The sequence below is a fragment of the Panthera tigris genome, chromosome D1, assembly GCF_018350195.1.
Source record: "Panthera tigris isolate Pti1 chromosome D1, P.tigris_Pti1_mat1.1, whole genome shotgun sequence".
Classification (NCBI taxonomy): domain Eukaryota; kingdom Metazoa; phylum Chordata; class Mammalia; order Carnivora; family Felidae; genus Panthera; species Panthera tigris.
Window position 1 is genome coordinate 21600941 of NC_056669.1, and position 16327 is coordinate 21617267.

At 44.4% G+C, this 16327-nt stretch overlaps 1 protein-coding gene across 2 annotated transcripts in view; it reads right to left on the minus strand.

Annotated features, from left to right (window-relative positions):
- Window positions 1-2980: 2980 nt before the first annotated feature.
- SIAE (sialic acid acetylesterase) overlaps window positions 2981-16327 on the minus strand; it is a 38808-nt gene continuing 25461 nt past the window's right edge. For both annotated transcript variants that reach the window (XM_007074051.2, XM_042957976.1), the window contains 5 exons: window positions 15055-15164; window positions 14361-14494; window positions 6226-6380; window positions 5031-5220; window positions 2981-3683 (listed from right to left, as the gene is read on the minus strand). In XM_007074051.2, the coding sequence (XP_007074113.2) occupies window positions 3432-3683; window positions 5031-5220; window positions 6226-6380; window positions 14361-14494; window positions 15055-15164 (841 nt within the window). In that variant the 3' untranslated portion in view covers window positions 2981-3431. The remainder of the gene's footprint in view (window positions 3684-5030; window positions 5221-6225; window positions 6381-14360; window positions 14495-15054; window positions 15165-16327) is intronic.

Sequence of the window (16327 nt, forward strand, 5' to 3'; positions counted from 1 at the left end):
CAAACCTGGGGTAAAAGGGGGATTACTCAAAGCTGTTCATGCTTTAACGTTTTTCTTTCTTCACTGCACACGTTGGCTGGACATATGTGCACTCCTACAGAAATGATATATGCTGCTTTTACCATAGAGCAAATATCTTTCCATTGTATTACATTCTGAGTAAAACACATACAAGAGAACCTCATTTTAAGAAAGATTATTTAAGATTTTTTTAAGTTATTGCGCTGCTTGCTTTAATAAGAGTATTTACTTTGTAGCTTTCCTAGAAGAGTAATTTTCAAAGTACAGATCTCAACCCATCAGTTGTTCCTAAACTTAGGGAGGTAAGACCTACACCTGTTAAAATTAAATAAAACAATTATAACTTAATAGAATGCATCACATGTCAAAAATTGAAATTTGGGTTTCAACTGTAGAATGTATATATGTATTTATATAAAAATCACATGTACACACATGAAGGGAGTACATGGAATAAAGGTAAAATGTTTTACTACAGATCATCCTTTTTAAAAACTTGAGCTTCGGAGCGCCTGGATGGCTCAGTCGGTTGAGCGTCCCACTTCAGCTCAGGTCACGATCTCACGGTCCGTGAATTTGAGCCCCATGTCGGGCTCTGGGCTGATGGCTCAGAGCCTGGAGCCTGCTTCCGATTCTGTGTCTCCCTCTCTCTCTGCCCCTCCCCCATTCATGCTCTGTCTCTGTCTCAAAAATAAATAAACGTTAAAAAAAAAATCCTTTAAAAAAAAAAAAAAAAAAACACGAGCCTCCCTCCACCCCAGTATACTTAAAACGTCTTTTCATCTGTTGGTTAAGAGAGTGAAATCTGACAGTATCCAGTGTCAGTGGGAGAACGTAAATGGCACTGTGCCTTGGTGCGAATGTAAACTGTTGGACCCTTCAGGAGAGTTAAGCTGCAGGTATCAAACTTTTAAACATGTTTAATCCTTAAAATTGTTATTTCACATTAAGGATCCTAAGGAAGAGGGGCGCCTGGGTGGCTCAGTCGGTTGAGCGGCCGACTTCAGCTCAGGTCATGATCTCGCGGTCCGTGAGTTCGAGCCCCGCGTCGGGCTCTATGCTGACAGCTCGGAGCCTGGAGCCTGCTTCAGATTCTGTGTCTCCCTCTCTCTCTGACCCTCCCCCGTTCATGCTCTCTCTCTGCCTCAAAAATAAATAATAAAACATTAAAAAAAAAAAAAAGGATCCTAAGGAAGAAAGTACAGTATGATGTTTGCATGTAACATTCATCACTGTATTCATTTTAACAGGGAAAAATTGGAAAAAAAAATCTGTGTCCACTAATGGAAAAATTGGTTAAATAAAGTATGGGGCTCCCACAAACTAAAACACTATTCAATTTACATAGGAAAATTATTTTACTAGAATAAGCCAAAAACAGATTACAAAATAGTATGACATGTAGTGTATAAAATATAACCCAAGCAAATCAACTGAATGTTTACCAAAACATTAAATGTTTTTTGCCAAATGGTGGATTTTAGGGTGATTTTTACTTGTTTATTCTTTTTGTTTGTGTCCAAATCTACAATAGTTATAAATTTCATTTTACAAATACTAAAAAGTTATTTTCACTTGGGAAATTAACTGAGTTTCCACAGAATGTTTAAAAGCATTCAGCCATTAAAAATAAAGTTTCACAGGGTGCTGAGTGGCTTAGTTGGTCTGGTGTCCGACTTTGGTTCAGGTCATGATCTCGCAGTTCGTGAGTTCGAGCCCCACATCAGGCTCTGTGCTGCCAGCTCAGAGCCTGGAGCCTGCTTCCGATTCTGTGTCTCCCCCTCTCTCTGCCTCTCCCCTGCTCGCGCTGTCTCTGTCTCTCAAAAATAAATGAACGTTAAAAAAAATTTTAAAGTTTCACGTGACTTTTCATTAGTATATCCACTACCTAAACCTAGTATCTCCCACTGTGTGCACTAGGAAAGGAGCCTGGGTATGGGGTTCCTGACCGTGTCCAGCTGCCTACAAGTTAGAACAGCCCAGGAGTGAATGTGTGTTGGCACGGGGGAGGGGTGGACCCGGAGATTTATTTCTCAGGAGTCTCTGTTCCCGGGTCCCTGGATCCCCTTAGGCCAGAGGCATATGAGGTCAAAGTATGGGTGTTAGGAGTTAATTGTACACCAGGAAGTCCTCAGAGGAGCCAAAGTTCTTTGTATACTGCATAGTTGTTTTGTTTTCTTACTAAAATAAATCCTGACACTGACAGCTATTCCTGCTGTTCAGCGCTACACCAGGACCCCTTGGGGTCAGGTGCTTATTACTTTAGTTCTTATTTTTCCCATTAAGGGAGTGGAAGCTACTCAAATAAATCTTCCTCCTTCCTCATGCTTCAAAGCACATTTACTGTTCCTAACCCAGTTTTGGTGGGCTATAAATGTTTACACGTCACTAATGATTATACTTTTATTTCCAAATTCTAATAGAGGACACAATTACCAAGTGCCATTAGCTGTTTTTAATCAACCCATAAGCAGTAGTGCTACGTTTTTTGGTTTTTTTCTTTTTGCATTAGGATTCTTAACAGTCACAGAAGCCCACTTTCACATTTGTCCCATCTGGATTATTTTTCTAAATGCTTATTGTGTAGCTTTATTTTCAGCCTCTTTTTTCTTCCATCTGGGTTATCCTTTTTAGAGGTAAACCTCTTACCTTAGAAAGCCCGAGATTTGTATTTAACCTGTTTGCCTGTCCGTGACCTCTACTGCCATGTTTTCCTGAGCCCGTGTTTCCCCCACCCATCACTGACTGCCTGAGTGCCTTCCTGGGCCGCCGCCACCTCACCCTTTCTCCTCATTCCTTAAAGCAGCCCCTTCGCACCTCCCCAGATGCACACACACAGTTCCTGTTGGTTTCAAACATTCACGTTATCGTTCTTAGACTGAAAGGAACAGAACTGGCTTTGGCTTAAGACAGAACACAAACAGGCCTAGAAAGAGTTCATCTCCACATAAGAAAAAACTGTTGGGAAGTTGAGAAACTTTATACAGAGATTCAGTAACCACTTACCAGATTTTGTAAAGAAGACATAAATAGGAGCTGGCCCACATGGCCTTCAAATCCTTTCCAGCCATGAGTTTCCACAGTTCTGGATATAAGTAGACAAAAGTGTTAGACACTGCACTCTCCACAGGGAAGTGAAGGACACTGAAGTTCCATTTGTAGCTGGGAATTAGTCCGGCAAGACACCTAGGCTGACTAGGGGACAAGAGGCAAGCATCTCATTAGCCTGCCAGCACTGCTCATCGCCTATTCAGAACACGGACACAGCCACGTGCTAGCTGGGAGCTGTCCAGTGCGGCTTTTCTATTAGTTGCCTTTAAAAGCTATAGCTGTCATCACTTCCACAGCTAAATGCCCACATCGAGAGGACCCACACTTATGTCCAAGGTAATGATCGCAAGGCCGCTAAATCATTCAGCAAGCTTGCTGAGATCTCCAGGGATCTGGTCTGTCATGAAAGCGATGAAGGGAGGAGCCGGCAGGGTGCTGCTGGGGTGGTACAGGGGGCACCGCTTATATTCACAAGGCCACGTGGTCCAGGCATAGCGAACAGCAGCCGGAGTGCCGCGACAAGAACTGACGTTCAGGGCCAGGGTCTGGGCTGAGAAAGGGCCCATGGGAGCTGGGAGCCACTTGCACTGACGGTCACTGCAACATGAGATCTAGTAAGAGAATCAGAAAAATAGGAACGGTTAGGTCAGTGAGGATACTCCAAGAGACCACAAGGGACAGAAGGAGCCACTCTTGGCCCAGGATCCATTTCCTACAATAACCAGAACAAACCCGAACCCAGGTTGGTGCGATAATGAATGTTCCTGTGACAAAATAAATCAATTTTTAAAAAAATACTAAATTACTGAGGGAGACAAGGAAACATAATCACATAGAGCATTTAGAGAGGGCTCCCCTGAACCTCCTTGCTGTGAGCCTTCCGACCAGACGGCATAGCAGGCAGGAAGTGAGGGAGCGGGGCAGTCCAGCGGCTGCTACAACTCCAGCACTCCCGAAGGGGCCGGGGGATGAACAAGGGGCACAAAGGAACCTTGGACAGAGAGCCTTTCTCAAACCAGAAAGCAATCCAAGGAAGGGGACATGAAGTTTTCAATACCCCAGGTTAAATTCTGTCCTGCTCCCCACTGATTCTGGGTCCAGGTGACAGGCCGTTCTGCCATGGGAGACCTGAAGTCAGAACGCAGACATCTGGGGAGCTAGAACTACCTAAAACCCAGTGTCCAAAGAAGCTCAGTGGGGCAAGCGCTGCCCTGAGGCCTGTGAATGTTGTAGTTAGGACTCTAGAGGAGGAGCAAGGATAAACCCGTGTAATTAAAGTCTGTCTTTAATATTCTTTCATTCCCTCCAGTGCCCTCTTTTCATACAGCAACCTCCCCAACCAGCCTAATGGCCTCCTGGTTCCCAAAGAAGCTCATTTGCATGTTCCAATAGGAATGCCTCACCCCCACCCCCAACTAGGGAAGAAAGACTACATAAGCTCTTTAATTATTAGCCCTAGTTCCACAGTGGAATGATCCTCGCTACGTGCTAGAAGAAAGTAGTTTCATTACATTAATTTACAATGAGCTACAAATTCCCAAGCTAAGCCTCTCAAAGGAAACACTAAACTCAAAAGACTATCAGAATTTGCGATAGTGTGACATAAAAAGACACCCAAGATATGGGAAACACTCTGGAATAAGGAATCTTCCAAAGGTAACCTACAAATAAAGCTGCAGGCCCTTGCCAGAGCAAAGATGGATGCTCTGGGAGCGAAAAAACAAAAGGAATATTTTAATGTAGATTCATTTTCCTTCCCTTGATTGTCCTATCAAAATTGCCCCTAAGTTAAAGAATTAATAGCTACTTAGTCACCCCTCTGAGATAAACTCAGCCCCGCCAAAAACCAAGATCCCCTTCACAGAAATGTTACAATTAAAGAGATGATGGGCCTCAGTGTGGAGAAATCCTGACTCCCAACCCAGGATGAACCCCTATTAAGTTCTGGCTATTCTCACCTCAAATATTTTGTCCTGCTTCTTCACCTGGATTTGCTGTGAATATGTGAGGTTTAGCAGCCCCCTGTCAGCCAGGAGTTCCATCTTCTCAGGCAGTGGTCCTTGAAAGATCAGTTTCTCACCATAGGCCACAGCCCGGGCCCCCAGGTGCAGCCTGTAGGCCACAGTCTGTTTATCTCGAGGGTGGATGCTACCGGATAAAGAACAGGCAGAGAACTTTGGGTTTTCACTGAACAATAGCCACATTTAAAAACGGAGGGGGTGGGGGGGGTGGGAAGGGGTGGGGAAGGATTATACAAAGCACCCTTTAGGAAGGTAAGAACAAAGTTGACTGAATCTAACAGGTCAATGGCTCGTCAGCTTAAGAGACACGGTGAACGGTAGCCATAATGGGGCTCCGGGCATCCTATGGGTTAGAAACCTTGAAATAGCAGATGACTTGGAAGGAAGGAATACAGGTCCCTGAGTGACGGAGGAAAGGCACTGGAACTAACGTAGGAGAGCTAACTTAAACTTACTCCAACCACTGGCAGTCCTGCGTTTCATCTGAATCAGGTGTTCACATGTTCAATGAATAAAACCCTCCAGGTTCAGATAGGACAATCAATAAATATTCATTTGTCCAAAAATAAATATTCGTTTAAGTTCTCACTATAAACCAGACACTGTGTGGGCCCCATTTCATATTTCAAATCCCCTTGTATCCCACAGCTAGCGTGTGGTAGTCATTGGAGCCGTTCACAGATATCCCTTTATTCCTCCTCTGAGTTGACGGAAGAATTCCGTGCCTGCTCTCGCTGAAGCCAGGCATGGCCATATTGCCTGCTCTGAGCCAATGCAACGTGAGTAGAAGTAACATGCGTTACTTTCATTGCCAGTGTGAGACTTTAAGGTGACCGGGAGCCCAGATCAACCTGGAACCTCCATCACTCTAGATCTGTGAATGACTATAACGAGCAAAGCCTCTCTGTTGAGCTTCTTTGGACATGTATTGTGAACAGGAAGTAAAATGTTGTCTCATCAGGGTGCTGAGATGTTGAGTTACTGCAGCACATCCCCAGTGTAAATGATTGATAAGGCTCCGAAGGTCCAATCCTCATAACACCCACTCTCTGCCCCTCACAAGTGAACATCAGAATGAAGGCCACAAAGAACATAGATTATTGTTCAAGCAAAGCCCAAGAAGCACCCATACCTGCCATAAGGGGACGCCCTATCACAGAGATCCATTGCTACTGCCATGAAAGTGTTGGGCATCCTCACGTTGGGGACATAGCCAAAGTCTGCTGTTTGATGCCAACGGATCTGGGGAAATCTATCATCTGAGGTTGCAGACAAATATGAAGATAACTGGAAAGTAGAGAATGTTGCATCAGAATTTTACTGCATCAGAATCCTACACCAGAGTCTTTTTTTCATATATAGACTCTGCTTCTGCTTCATTAATCTGTTCAAATACCCATTCAACAAGTATTTACTGAGTGTCTTACTGTTGTGGCTCAATTCCCCTCACCCCACACAGCGTATCTGTGCCCTGCTCTCATCAAGAGGTGGAATCTATTTCTCCTCTTACTGAATCTGGGAGAAGCCTGTGATTTTCTCTGACCAACAGGATGCAGGGGAAGTGATGTGCAGCTTCTGAGTCATTGCCTCAATGGCCCTTGGCTTCTAGTTTCATTCTCTTGGAACTTGGAGATGGCCATGTAAAAACAGTCCAGCTACCCTGCTGGAGAAATTACATGGAGAAGGGGACCCTGGAAACAGGAAGACCCTTAGGGGAGAAAGGGGTTATTGTCCCAGCAGTCCCAGCCAAGAGGCCAGTCATGTGAACGCTAGAGGCTCCAGTTCAAATTAAAGCCACATGAGCAAGACTGGCTGGCATCTCCTAGAGCAGAGATGAACCATCCCAGTTGAGCTCTGCCTGGCTGACGCATGGAATCATGAGCATCATGAGCAAATACAATGGCTGATGTTTTACAACCACTAAGTTTGGGGGAAGTTTGTTACAAAGCAACAGGTAACTGATACATCTGTATTTAACATGGTCAAGTGCTGTAGGGAAGCAGAGAGGAATCTGCTGAGAACATGTGGTAAACTGCATCAAAGACCCCAATTCTTCACATTTTCCTATATCCACAGCCTCTTTGCATATGGTTTTGTGGTTTCTCCCACTAAGAAAACGAGTATAGGGGCACCTGACTGGCTCAGTCGGTTAAGCATCTGACTCTCGATTTCAGCTCAGGTCAAGAGTTCACGGTTCGTGAGTTTAAGCACCACTTCGGGCTCCATGCTGACAGTAGAGAGCCTGCTTGGGATTTTCTCTCTCTCCCTCTCTCTCTGCCCCTCCCCTGCTTGCTCTGTCTCTCAAAATAAATAAACTTAAGAAAAACAAAGTGTATTTCCCTACCACTTTCTGAGCTCAGTCACATGGTTCGCTTTGGTCAACAGATTGAAACACAAGTTATGGTGTGTCAGTTCTTAGCCTAGGGCCCAAGAGACCTGAGTGGTCCCATTGGCTCCTTCACATTTCTGCTGTCACCATGACAAGGACATGCCTAGGCTAGCCCATGGCTCTCTGGAGAAGGAGGAGAGCTGTGGAACAGAGCTGCCTCTTCTGACCCATGCCAACCATGCCCAGGAGAAAGCAGAGCCCCCACCCCACTCGGCCCCATCCCTGCCACTGACCCACAGAGATATGAAAGAGTTCAGTGGAGCTCAGCCAAGATCAACCAAACCCCAGCTATCCACACATGTGAGCTATAATAATAGTTATCTTAAGCCATGGAGTTTTGAGGAGATCTGTTACACAGCAGTAGCTAACCAGCACAAGTACTTCACAGCTGTGCTGGTGGAACAGACCTAGACATAAGAAATGTTAATAAACAAGGGGTGCCTGGGTGGCTCAGTCGGTTGAGCATCGACTCTTGATTTTGGCTCAGGTCATGGTCTCACAGTTCATGGGATGGAGCCCTGCATCGGGCTCTGTGCTGACAGCACAGAGTCTGCTTGGGATTTTCTCACTCTCCCTCTCTCTGCCTCTCCCCTACTCACACACACTCTGTCTCTCTAAAAATAAATAAACATTTTTAAAAATGCTTTAAAGAGAAGTTAATAAACAATAGTATAAAATAGCATGGATTGAATGTTATATCGGAGCCAAAGACAGCAAGTACTCTGCATAAGAACAAAGTTTATTATTATAAGAAAACACGACCTCCAAATATGTAAAAAAAGAAAAAGAAAAGAAAAGAAAAAGAGAGAAAGAAAGAAGAAAGAAAAGAAAAGAAAAGAAAAGAAAAGAAAAGAAAAGAAAAGAAAAGAAAAGAAAAAAAAAATGGATGGGCCCAGAAAATACAAGCAACCACTACAAACAGGACATGTTAGAATCTTATAATGTAAAAAGGTAGGAAGTAAAAGGGCAATTTTGAGAGCAAGAGAGAGTAACTGAGCTGAACTTGAGGGTTTATGTAGGAAAGACAACGTTGGAAAGATAGTGAGGCAAGAGTTTGGATAGAATTCATACTTTACCTATAAGCAACAGGGAATCACTGTAGAGTGACAGCTGGAGGACACTGTGAATGTACTAAATGCTGCTGAACTGAATACTTTAAAATGGTTAATTTTACATTATGTGAATTTCACCTCAATTCAGAAATTAGAGAGCCGGGGTGCCTGGGTGGCTCAGTCGGTTTAGCGTCCGACTTCGGCTCAGGTCATGATCTCACGGTCCGTGAGTTCAAGTCCCGTGTCAGGCTCCGGAGTCTGCTTCAGATTCCGTGTCTCCCTCTCTCTCTGCCCCTCCCCCACTCATGCTCGCTCTCTCTCTCTCTCTCTCTCTCTCTGTCAAAAATAAACATTTTTTAAAAAAAGAAATTAGAGAGCCACTGAAATTATTGGCATGATAAAAGGACTATTTCAAAGGATTAATCTAGTGATCATGCAAATGATCCTGTGAAGAGCCCGAAAACAGATTGGTTCAGAAGCTACTAGAACATTCTAGACACATAAGAGAAAGGCCTGACCTAGGATAGCAGTAGGAATGGGACGGGCAGGAATAAGATAACCTAAAAGACAAACTGACAGAAGCAGGCAATCACCTTGGATACGGGGTGGAATACAGGGAAAAGACAGTATCCATCCTTCAGAATCTGTAACACCTAATTATCTGCTTGGGATTCTGCAGATGTAGGTAAAGTCCTCTATCAGCTGACTTCAAAGAAACCAAAAGAAGAGTATGTGGAGAGCCCAACTCAGATAAGCCTTTAAAATGGGGTACGTAAGTCAGAGACTCCTACTGGCCTTCAAGAAGTCAGCTGCCATGAGTTCTATGGCTTCAAGGAAATGAATTCTACCAATAGCCACCTGAGCTTGGAAGAAAACCCAAGCTTCAGATGAGACCCCAGCTCTGTCCGACACCTTCACTGCAGCCCCAAGCAGAGGACTCAGCTAAGCCATGCGTGCCCTGACTCCTCACCCAGAAAACCGTAAGATAATAAATGTATGTAACATTATTTTAAGCGGCTAAACACGCAGTGATTTTTTACGCTACAATAGAAAACTAATACACTTGTGAAAAAAATTTCCAGGCAGAAGGAAAGGAAAATGGCAGACTCTAGGGCAGAGTAAGCCTAGTGTGCTTAAAGACAGTAAGGCAGCGGCATAGCTGAAGTGGAGTGAGCAAGGCAAAGAAAAGTAGGGGCAGATCACACATCACTTTGTTGACTTCACTCATATGGAGGAACCACTGGAGCCTTCCGATATGGCGTGCATTTCAAAGGATCACTTTAACTGAAATGTTGAGAATATCCTAAAGGGGGTGGAAAGGTAGAAGCAGGAAGATCAGTAAGGAGGCAATATTTCAAGGAAGAGATGATGGCGCCTTACACTAGTGCAGGAGCAGTAAAGGTAGTAAGAAGCTGTCTGACTCTGCAACATACTGAGTAAACACTTTCATCTAAACTTGAAATTGATAGACTCCTGGAGTGCCTGGGTGGCTCAGTCCATTGAGCATACGACTCTCGATTTTGGCTCAGGGCGTGATGCCAGAGTCGTGGGATCGAGTCTGGTGTTGGGCTCCGCACTGAGCATAGAGTGTGCTTAGGATTCAATTTCTCTCTCTCTCTCTCTCTCTCTCTGTCTCTCTCTCTCTCCCTCTACCTTTGTCTCTCCCTCTCTCTCAAAAAAAAAAAATTTAATTTTTAAAAATTGATAGACTCCTACTCCTGCAAAGGACAGAGACTACCAGAAAAATTCTCCAATACTACTATGACGCATGTGGTCCCACTCTTTCCTCCTTCCTTAATTCTCTGATATTTATATCACCATGTTCTCTGATGTAGACTGCAACTTATTCTTAGCCACAGTCCAGGCAATGAGAGGCATCAACCTATTATCCCTCTTTTACAAACCATGATCTAACAGTAAGTCAAACCACAAGCTGGCAAACATCCTGGGCGAGCAACCACTGTCTTTGGGCCCCGTTTGAAATCTTCTGTCCCCATCAGGGGAGCTACATGATGAAGAGAGTGCTCCCCACAGCCTTCTCACTCCCATGGCCAGCAAATACCTGAGATCATCCCAGACAAACGTGGCCAAATGAAGGCTTGAAAACAGGAAGTTTTCTGCTTCTTGACCTGTTCCAGAAAGACTAGAAAATCGTCAGGAAAACACTGGTGAGGTTGCAACAGCAGCAGAAGGGATGTGATCTGGAACTAAGGGGACATTTCTAGTTCTCTTATCTCTCGGCAAATCTGCTTTCACATATGAAATGATAAAAGGTGCTGAAGCTTCACAATCGAATTTCACGAGAAGACCCAGTGAGCAACACTGCTTCTTCCCACATAACACCCAACAGACCGAAAGTGGAATCATGCTCGGCAGCCAGTGCCATGAGGAGGATCACAGCAGCAGAGCCACCAGAAAGAGTCTAGGGTAAGTACGAGGCTGAGGCCCAACACCGAGAGATGCTTACACAGCCGCGCAAGCCAAGGAAGTGGTCTCCACATGGCCGTTTGTGGAGAATTCCTGCAGCAATTCTCCAGTTTCACCACGCACTTGCACCTGACAGGTGCACTTGACTCGCTTGCACTATGACACAGTGGCCACATGGAGGCACCAGCATACTCCATACCCAGATGAAATTCTTGTTTTCCCTACTCTGAGATCCGCTAGGGTGCCGTTCAGTCTCCCACAGCGATTAGTAGAAACACCACCGCTAATGAAGGCATATAATAGCCAAAGAATAGAAAAGGGGCCCCATTCAGAAGACTTTACAATAGCATACTGTATGTACTTTGCACTTCACTCCCGTTGCTCCACACCCGCTGTACGAAAGCATCTCCTCAGGACTCCCTAGCCTCCTGGTCTTCTTTCCCTCCCATGCTTCTGGTCACCTCACTACTAACAACTCTCAGATACGTGTGTCCGGCCCGGGGCATTCTGCTGAGCTTGAGCCCTGCGTCTCTAACCGTGCTTTAGTTATTGCAACCATCATTTCAAATTCAACACCTCTACAAAGCCAATTCATCTTTCCTTGCAGACCAACTGTCCCCCCCCCCCGCCAGATTTTCTGACTTCTCTCACGGATGAACCTTATCTGGCATGTGCCAGGCTTTACATGAGTTAGCTCATTCAATACTTAAAATAATACTCTCCCTATTTAATATCTGGCTCAAAATCACAGAGCCGAAGGAGCGTCAGGGCTGAGATGTGAATCCACGCAGACTAGCTGCAGATCCATGCGCTGAACCATTATTTTGCCATATGTGGTATTTCTCTTCAAAGGTATATGTTTGTGCTCCCAGTTTCCCACAAGTAACCAACATATTTTTGTCGATGGTGATCAGTTAAAGCCCCGAGTCTGAGGGACTCCTGCCAAACAGTAAGGCCTGAGGGCAATGACCAGGTCTCTCTGATTCGCACTGTATCTCTAGCACCTCACACAGTCCACGGCATATAAGAAGCATACAACACACGGTCTGAATTGGCTGGAGTCCCATTCAAATCACCATCTACACGGCAAAGATGAAAAAGAACCTCAGAAGTCCAGATGTAGTTTCCACCACCAGAAATACAGATCTGCTGACAGGGCTGGCTATTTTGACAATAATGAGTAGAATAATCTGGTTTCGAAGTCAAAACAAAGGTAAGAAGGAAGAAAGAAAACGGTTGTAAAGTCAGTATAAGTGGAAAGGAGGTCCATAAACGTCTTCATCCAAGAAAAGGCGTGGTGCAATGAGACAAGGTAGAAGACACGTGAGGACGGTGAGCAGAAGGTATCTGCGGGACATGCAGAGGCAGACATCTGGAAGCATGTGTCCAATTCAAATCTGAAAGCCCGTTCCATTAGTATGTTGTGAGCTGGGCCCCGCTTTTCTAACACCTTACTTGTTTCATTTCCTGTATTTCAGAAGAGTCGCCACTTACCACCCTGCTAAAGAGTGCAGGTCTTGGAGGAGGCATGTGAACAGGTAAGGCAAAGCCATCATCAGCTTGGTTAAATACGTTCATTCCTTTTAGGCGAGGACGAGAGCAGAATCCTTGTGTCTAGTTGCCACTAATTAAAAGTGTGATTTCTCTTGATATATTTTTTCACTTATGTGTTAGACCATATTTAATAACTGCTGACCAGTTAGGTCCCGAGATACAAGTGTGACGCAGGAAAACATGATGCCGTGTGCGACTGACATGCAAGGAAAATGGGGGAAGGAGAGGGTGCTAAGAAATTACCCATCGGGGGAAAGGAGGTGGTGCACCCCAGATGCTGGACAGTCACAGAAGGCTTCCTAACTGATGTCCAGGCTGAGAGCTAAAGGACGAAGTTGGTCAGGAGAGTGCAGGAGAGAAAGGGTGCTCCAGGCAAAGAGCAGGGGCAGTGGGCCGGGAGTGAGAGACCAAGGCTCACTACAGGGGCTGGAAAGGACAGCACCAAGTTAGGGAGGGCACATCCAAGTACACACATAGCTGCTAAGAGTACACACTGAACACAAATTCATAAATTTCTACAGAGAAACCTGAGGACACGTTCAAATTAATGTTCAATTTAATGTAGCAATTTCATTTCTGGGTATTTATCTTATGGAAAGAATTAAGCACGCATGCAGTGATTTAGCTACAAGGACAATCAACGCACCACTGCTTACAAAAGCAACATGTTTAAAGCAACCGAAGGGTCCATTTCTTGAGAACTAGTTAAATAAACTGCAATACAACCATATTTCAAAGTATTCTGCAATCATTATAAATTGTGCTCAAGATTAATATTCATTGGCATGAGGGGCATCTGGGTGGCTCAGTCGGTTGAGCACCCAACTCTTGGTTTTGGATCAGGTGGTGATCTCATGGTTTGTGGGTTTGAGCCCCACATCGGGCTTCGTGCCGACACAGCAGAGCCTGCTTGGGATTCTCTCTCTCCCTCTCTCTCTGCCCCTCCCTGCATGCTCTCCCTCTCTCTCTCTCTCCCTCTCTCAAAATAAATAAATAAACTTAAAAATATATTTATTGGCATGAAAAAATGTTCACAATACCTATGAAGAGAAGAAGCAAGGGGCGCCTGGGTGGCTCAGTGGGTTAAGCGCCCGACTCTTGATTTCGGCTCAGGTCATGATCTCACAGTTCATATGTTTGAGCCCCACATGGGGCTCTGCGCTGATAGCATGCAGCCTGCTTGGGATTCTCTGTCCCTCTCTCTTCTGACCCTCCCCTACTTCCTTTTTATCTCTTTTAAAATAAATTAACATTAAAAAAAGAGAGAGAGAGAAGCAGCAAGATATGGTACAGTATTATGGTATGGATCCTCCTGCGAGAATACATGAACAGATTCTGGATTGTGCAATTGGAAATGTTTTAGCTTTTTTTTTTGCTTATCTTTTAAATATCTTTAATGAACATGTATGTATTCGTTTTTTAATAAGAAATATTACTGGGGCGCCTAGGTGGCTTAGTTGGTTAAGCGTCCAACTTTCACTCAGGTCATGATCTCATGGTTCATGAGTTCAAGCCCTGTGTCCAGCTCTGTGCTGATAGCTAGGAGCCTGGAGCCTGCTTCAGATTCTGTGTCTCCCTCTCTCCCTGCCCTTCCCCTACTTGTGCTCTGTCCCTCTCAAAATAAATGAACATTAAAAAAATAATGTTAAATAAAAGAAATATTACTTATTAACTTTTTTTGAAGATGTAATTGTCCCATCAGTGAACTGAGATGAATTAAGTCTTACAGTTAGTTCTTGACCAGCAGACTATGAGGGCAAAAAAAGGAAAATGGATTCCAGGAAAGAGACCTCCACAGGACACCCCCACCTCAATACCCAAAACCTGCTTCCTCTCAACACATACCTGGACAAATCCAAATGGGAAGAAACGCTCTGTCTGCCCCTGGGAGCCACGGTGGAAGGCTTGACGCCAGTCTTCAATGAGCGCAGGGAATGTGCAATTGTACAGGTCCCTGTTAACATTTATATTGGACTCCCCTAAAAACAGTCCAGATTATGAGAGGGGGTTGGGGTAGATGCAAACATGGCCACACGTTACTCCCCAACCTCTACCCATGCCCTTAGGGAATGAGTCTTCCTGCAGTCTCTCTGGACTGGCCTTGTCACTTGCTCTGGCCAAGGAGGCATCAGCAAACATGATGCAAGCAGAGGTGTGAAGAATGCTTCAGCTCTGGGGTTTGCTCTCTCTTGATATACTTGCAACCCTGAGGCTGCTGTGTAAATGATAAAGAATCTGAACTAATTTGCTGAAGGATAAGGGACCACTTGAGTACCAGGGTGCTCCAGCAGTCAACAGACAGGAGGGAGAGGCCAGCCGAGGCCATCCAGCCACCAGACACCTGGCGGGTGGCCAAAGACACATAAAAGATCCCGAAAGAAATTAACCAAAGTAGTCGATACAGGAAAACTACCCCAATAACCCACCAGATGGGGAGCCAAATAAAACTATTATTGTTTTAAGTCCCTAAATCCTGGGCTGGTTTGTTACACAGCAAAAGCTAACTAATACAATGGAGAAACAACAAATTAACACTCACCCTGGTACCATATCATCCCTTTCAGTGTCATATTATGTAGTGGATGGATCATGGCATTCCAGAGAACAGAGTTCTTACTGGGACCGGTTACAAAATCAGACTGAGTGAACCTAAAATTGATAAGAAGCACAAGTATCATGAGAGAGCTAGTGACCGATCACATCATGGTCCCTAAACTGGGAGTCTACCCAACTTTCATCTGGGGTAAACGTCTGATGATAGCAACACAAGATTAGACCGAACCACTCTGTTTCCCATGAAAACATGTCGAATAGCCTCCAACTTTCATATCTATCCAGGTTCTTCCCAGGATAAATGTATCAGTCAGTACAAGTTCAGAGGGGGCCATCCCAGTTTCCAGATAAGGTCACTAAAACCAGAGAAGAGGAGTATTTTATTGTGAGTGTCTCAAGCAGACAATAAATTTACTCAACTAGTACTCAGTTGATGCACACTTGGATTTTTTTAAGCTTTTTGCTTATCTTCCTCATAGCTAAAATCACTGCATATAGGCTTATTTCCTTATGATAAGTGCCCAGAAATGACATTGCTGGGTCAAAGGGCACATTTTTTTCAAAGCTTTAAACGTGTTCCTAAACTTCTCTGTAAAATACGTATATGAATTTATACTCACGGGAGGTGTGGATGAGAATGCCCACTTCCCCACACCCTTGATGGCATCCCTTCATGTCCCCAGAGACCTGGGAAGCCTGGCTCTATCTAGATCCCTCCCACTCTACCTAGGCCATTCTGTCAGTCCCAAAGTGGAAGGTCTTCCCTCCCCGACAGGCATGACTTTACCTAAGCTATACCAAGAGCTGAAGTTCAGCCTCTCTCCAGGGCCCTTCCCAGATTTAACGACATAATATTTATGAAAACAGTTCACAGACTATTAATCTCTGTGTTAATATTAGTGTCAGGATTTTAATAACTATTCCTTTCTTCCCCACCCCATGTGTTCTTCCTGATCCAGCTTTTCCTGATCGTGCTTTCATAATCAATATACTAATACATCTCTTTGATTACATGAATATTTGTTCTTCATGTTACAGTGTTTATTCTCATGGACAATAGAGCACAGTGGTTAAGAGCACAGACATTGAAGCCAGACTTTGCCACTTACCAGCTGTAGCCATGAGCAAGTTACTAAACCCCTCTGAGACTTAAGCTTAATAGCTTAGTATGTTAACAGTATCTACACTTGTAGAGGTTGTTGGGAGTATTAAGTGAAGTCATACATATAAAGTGATGATAACAGTATCCAACAAAGAGA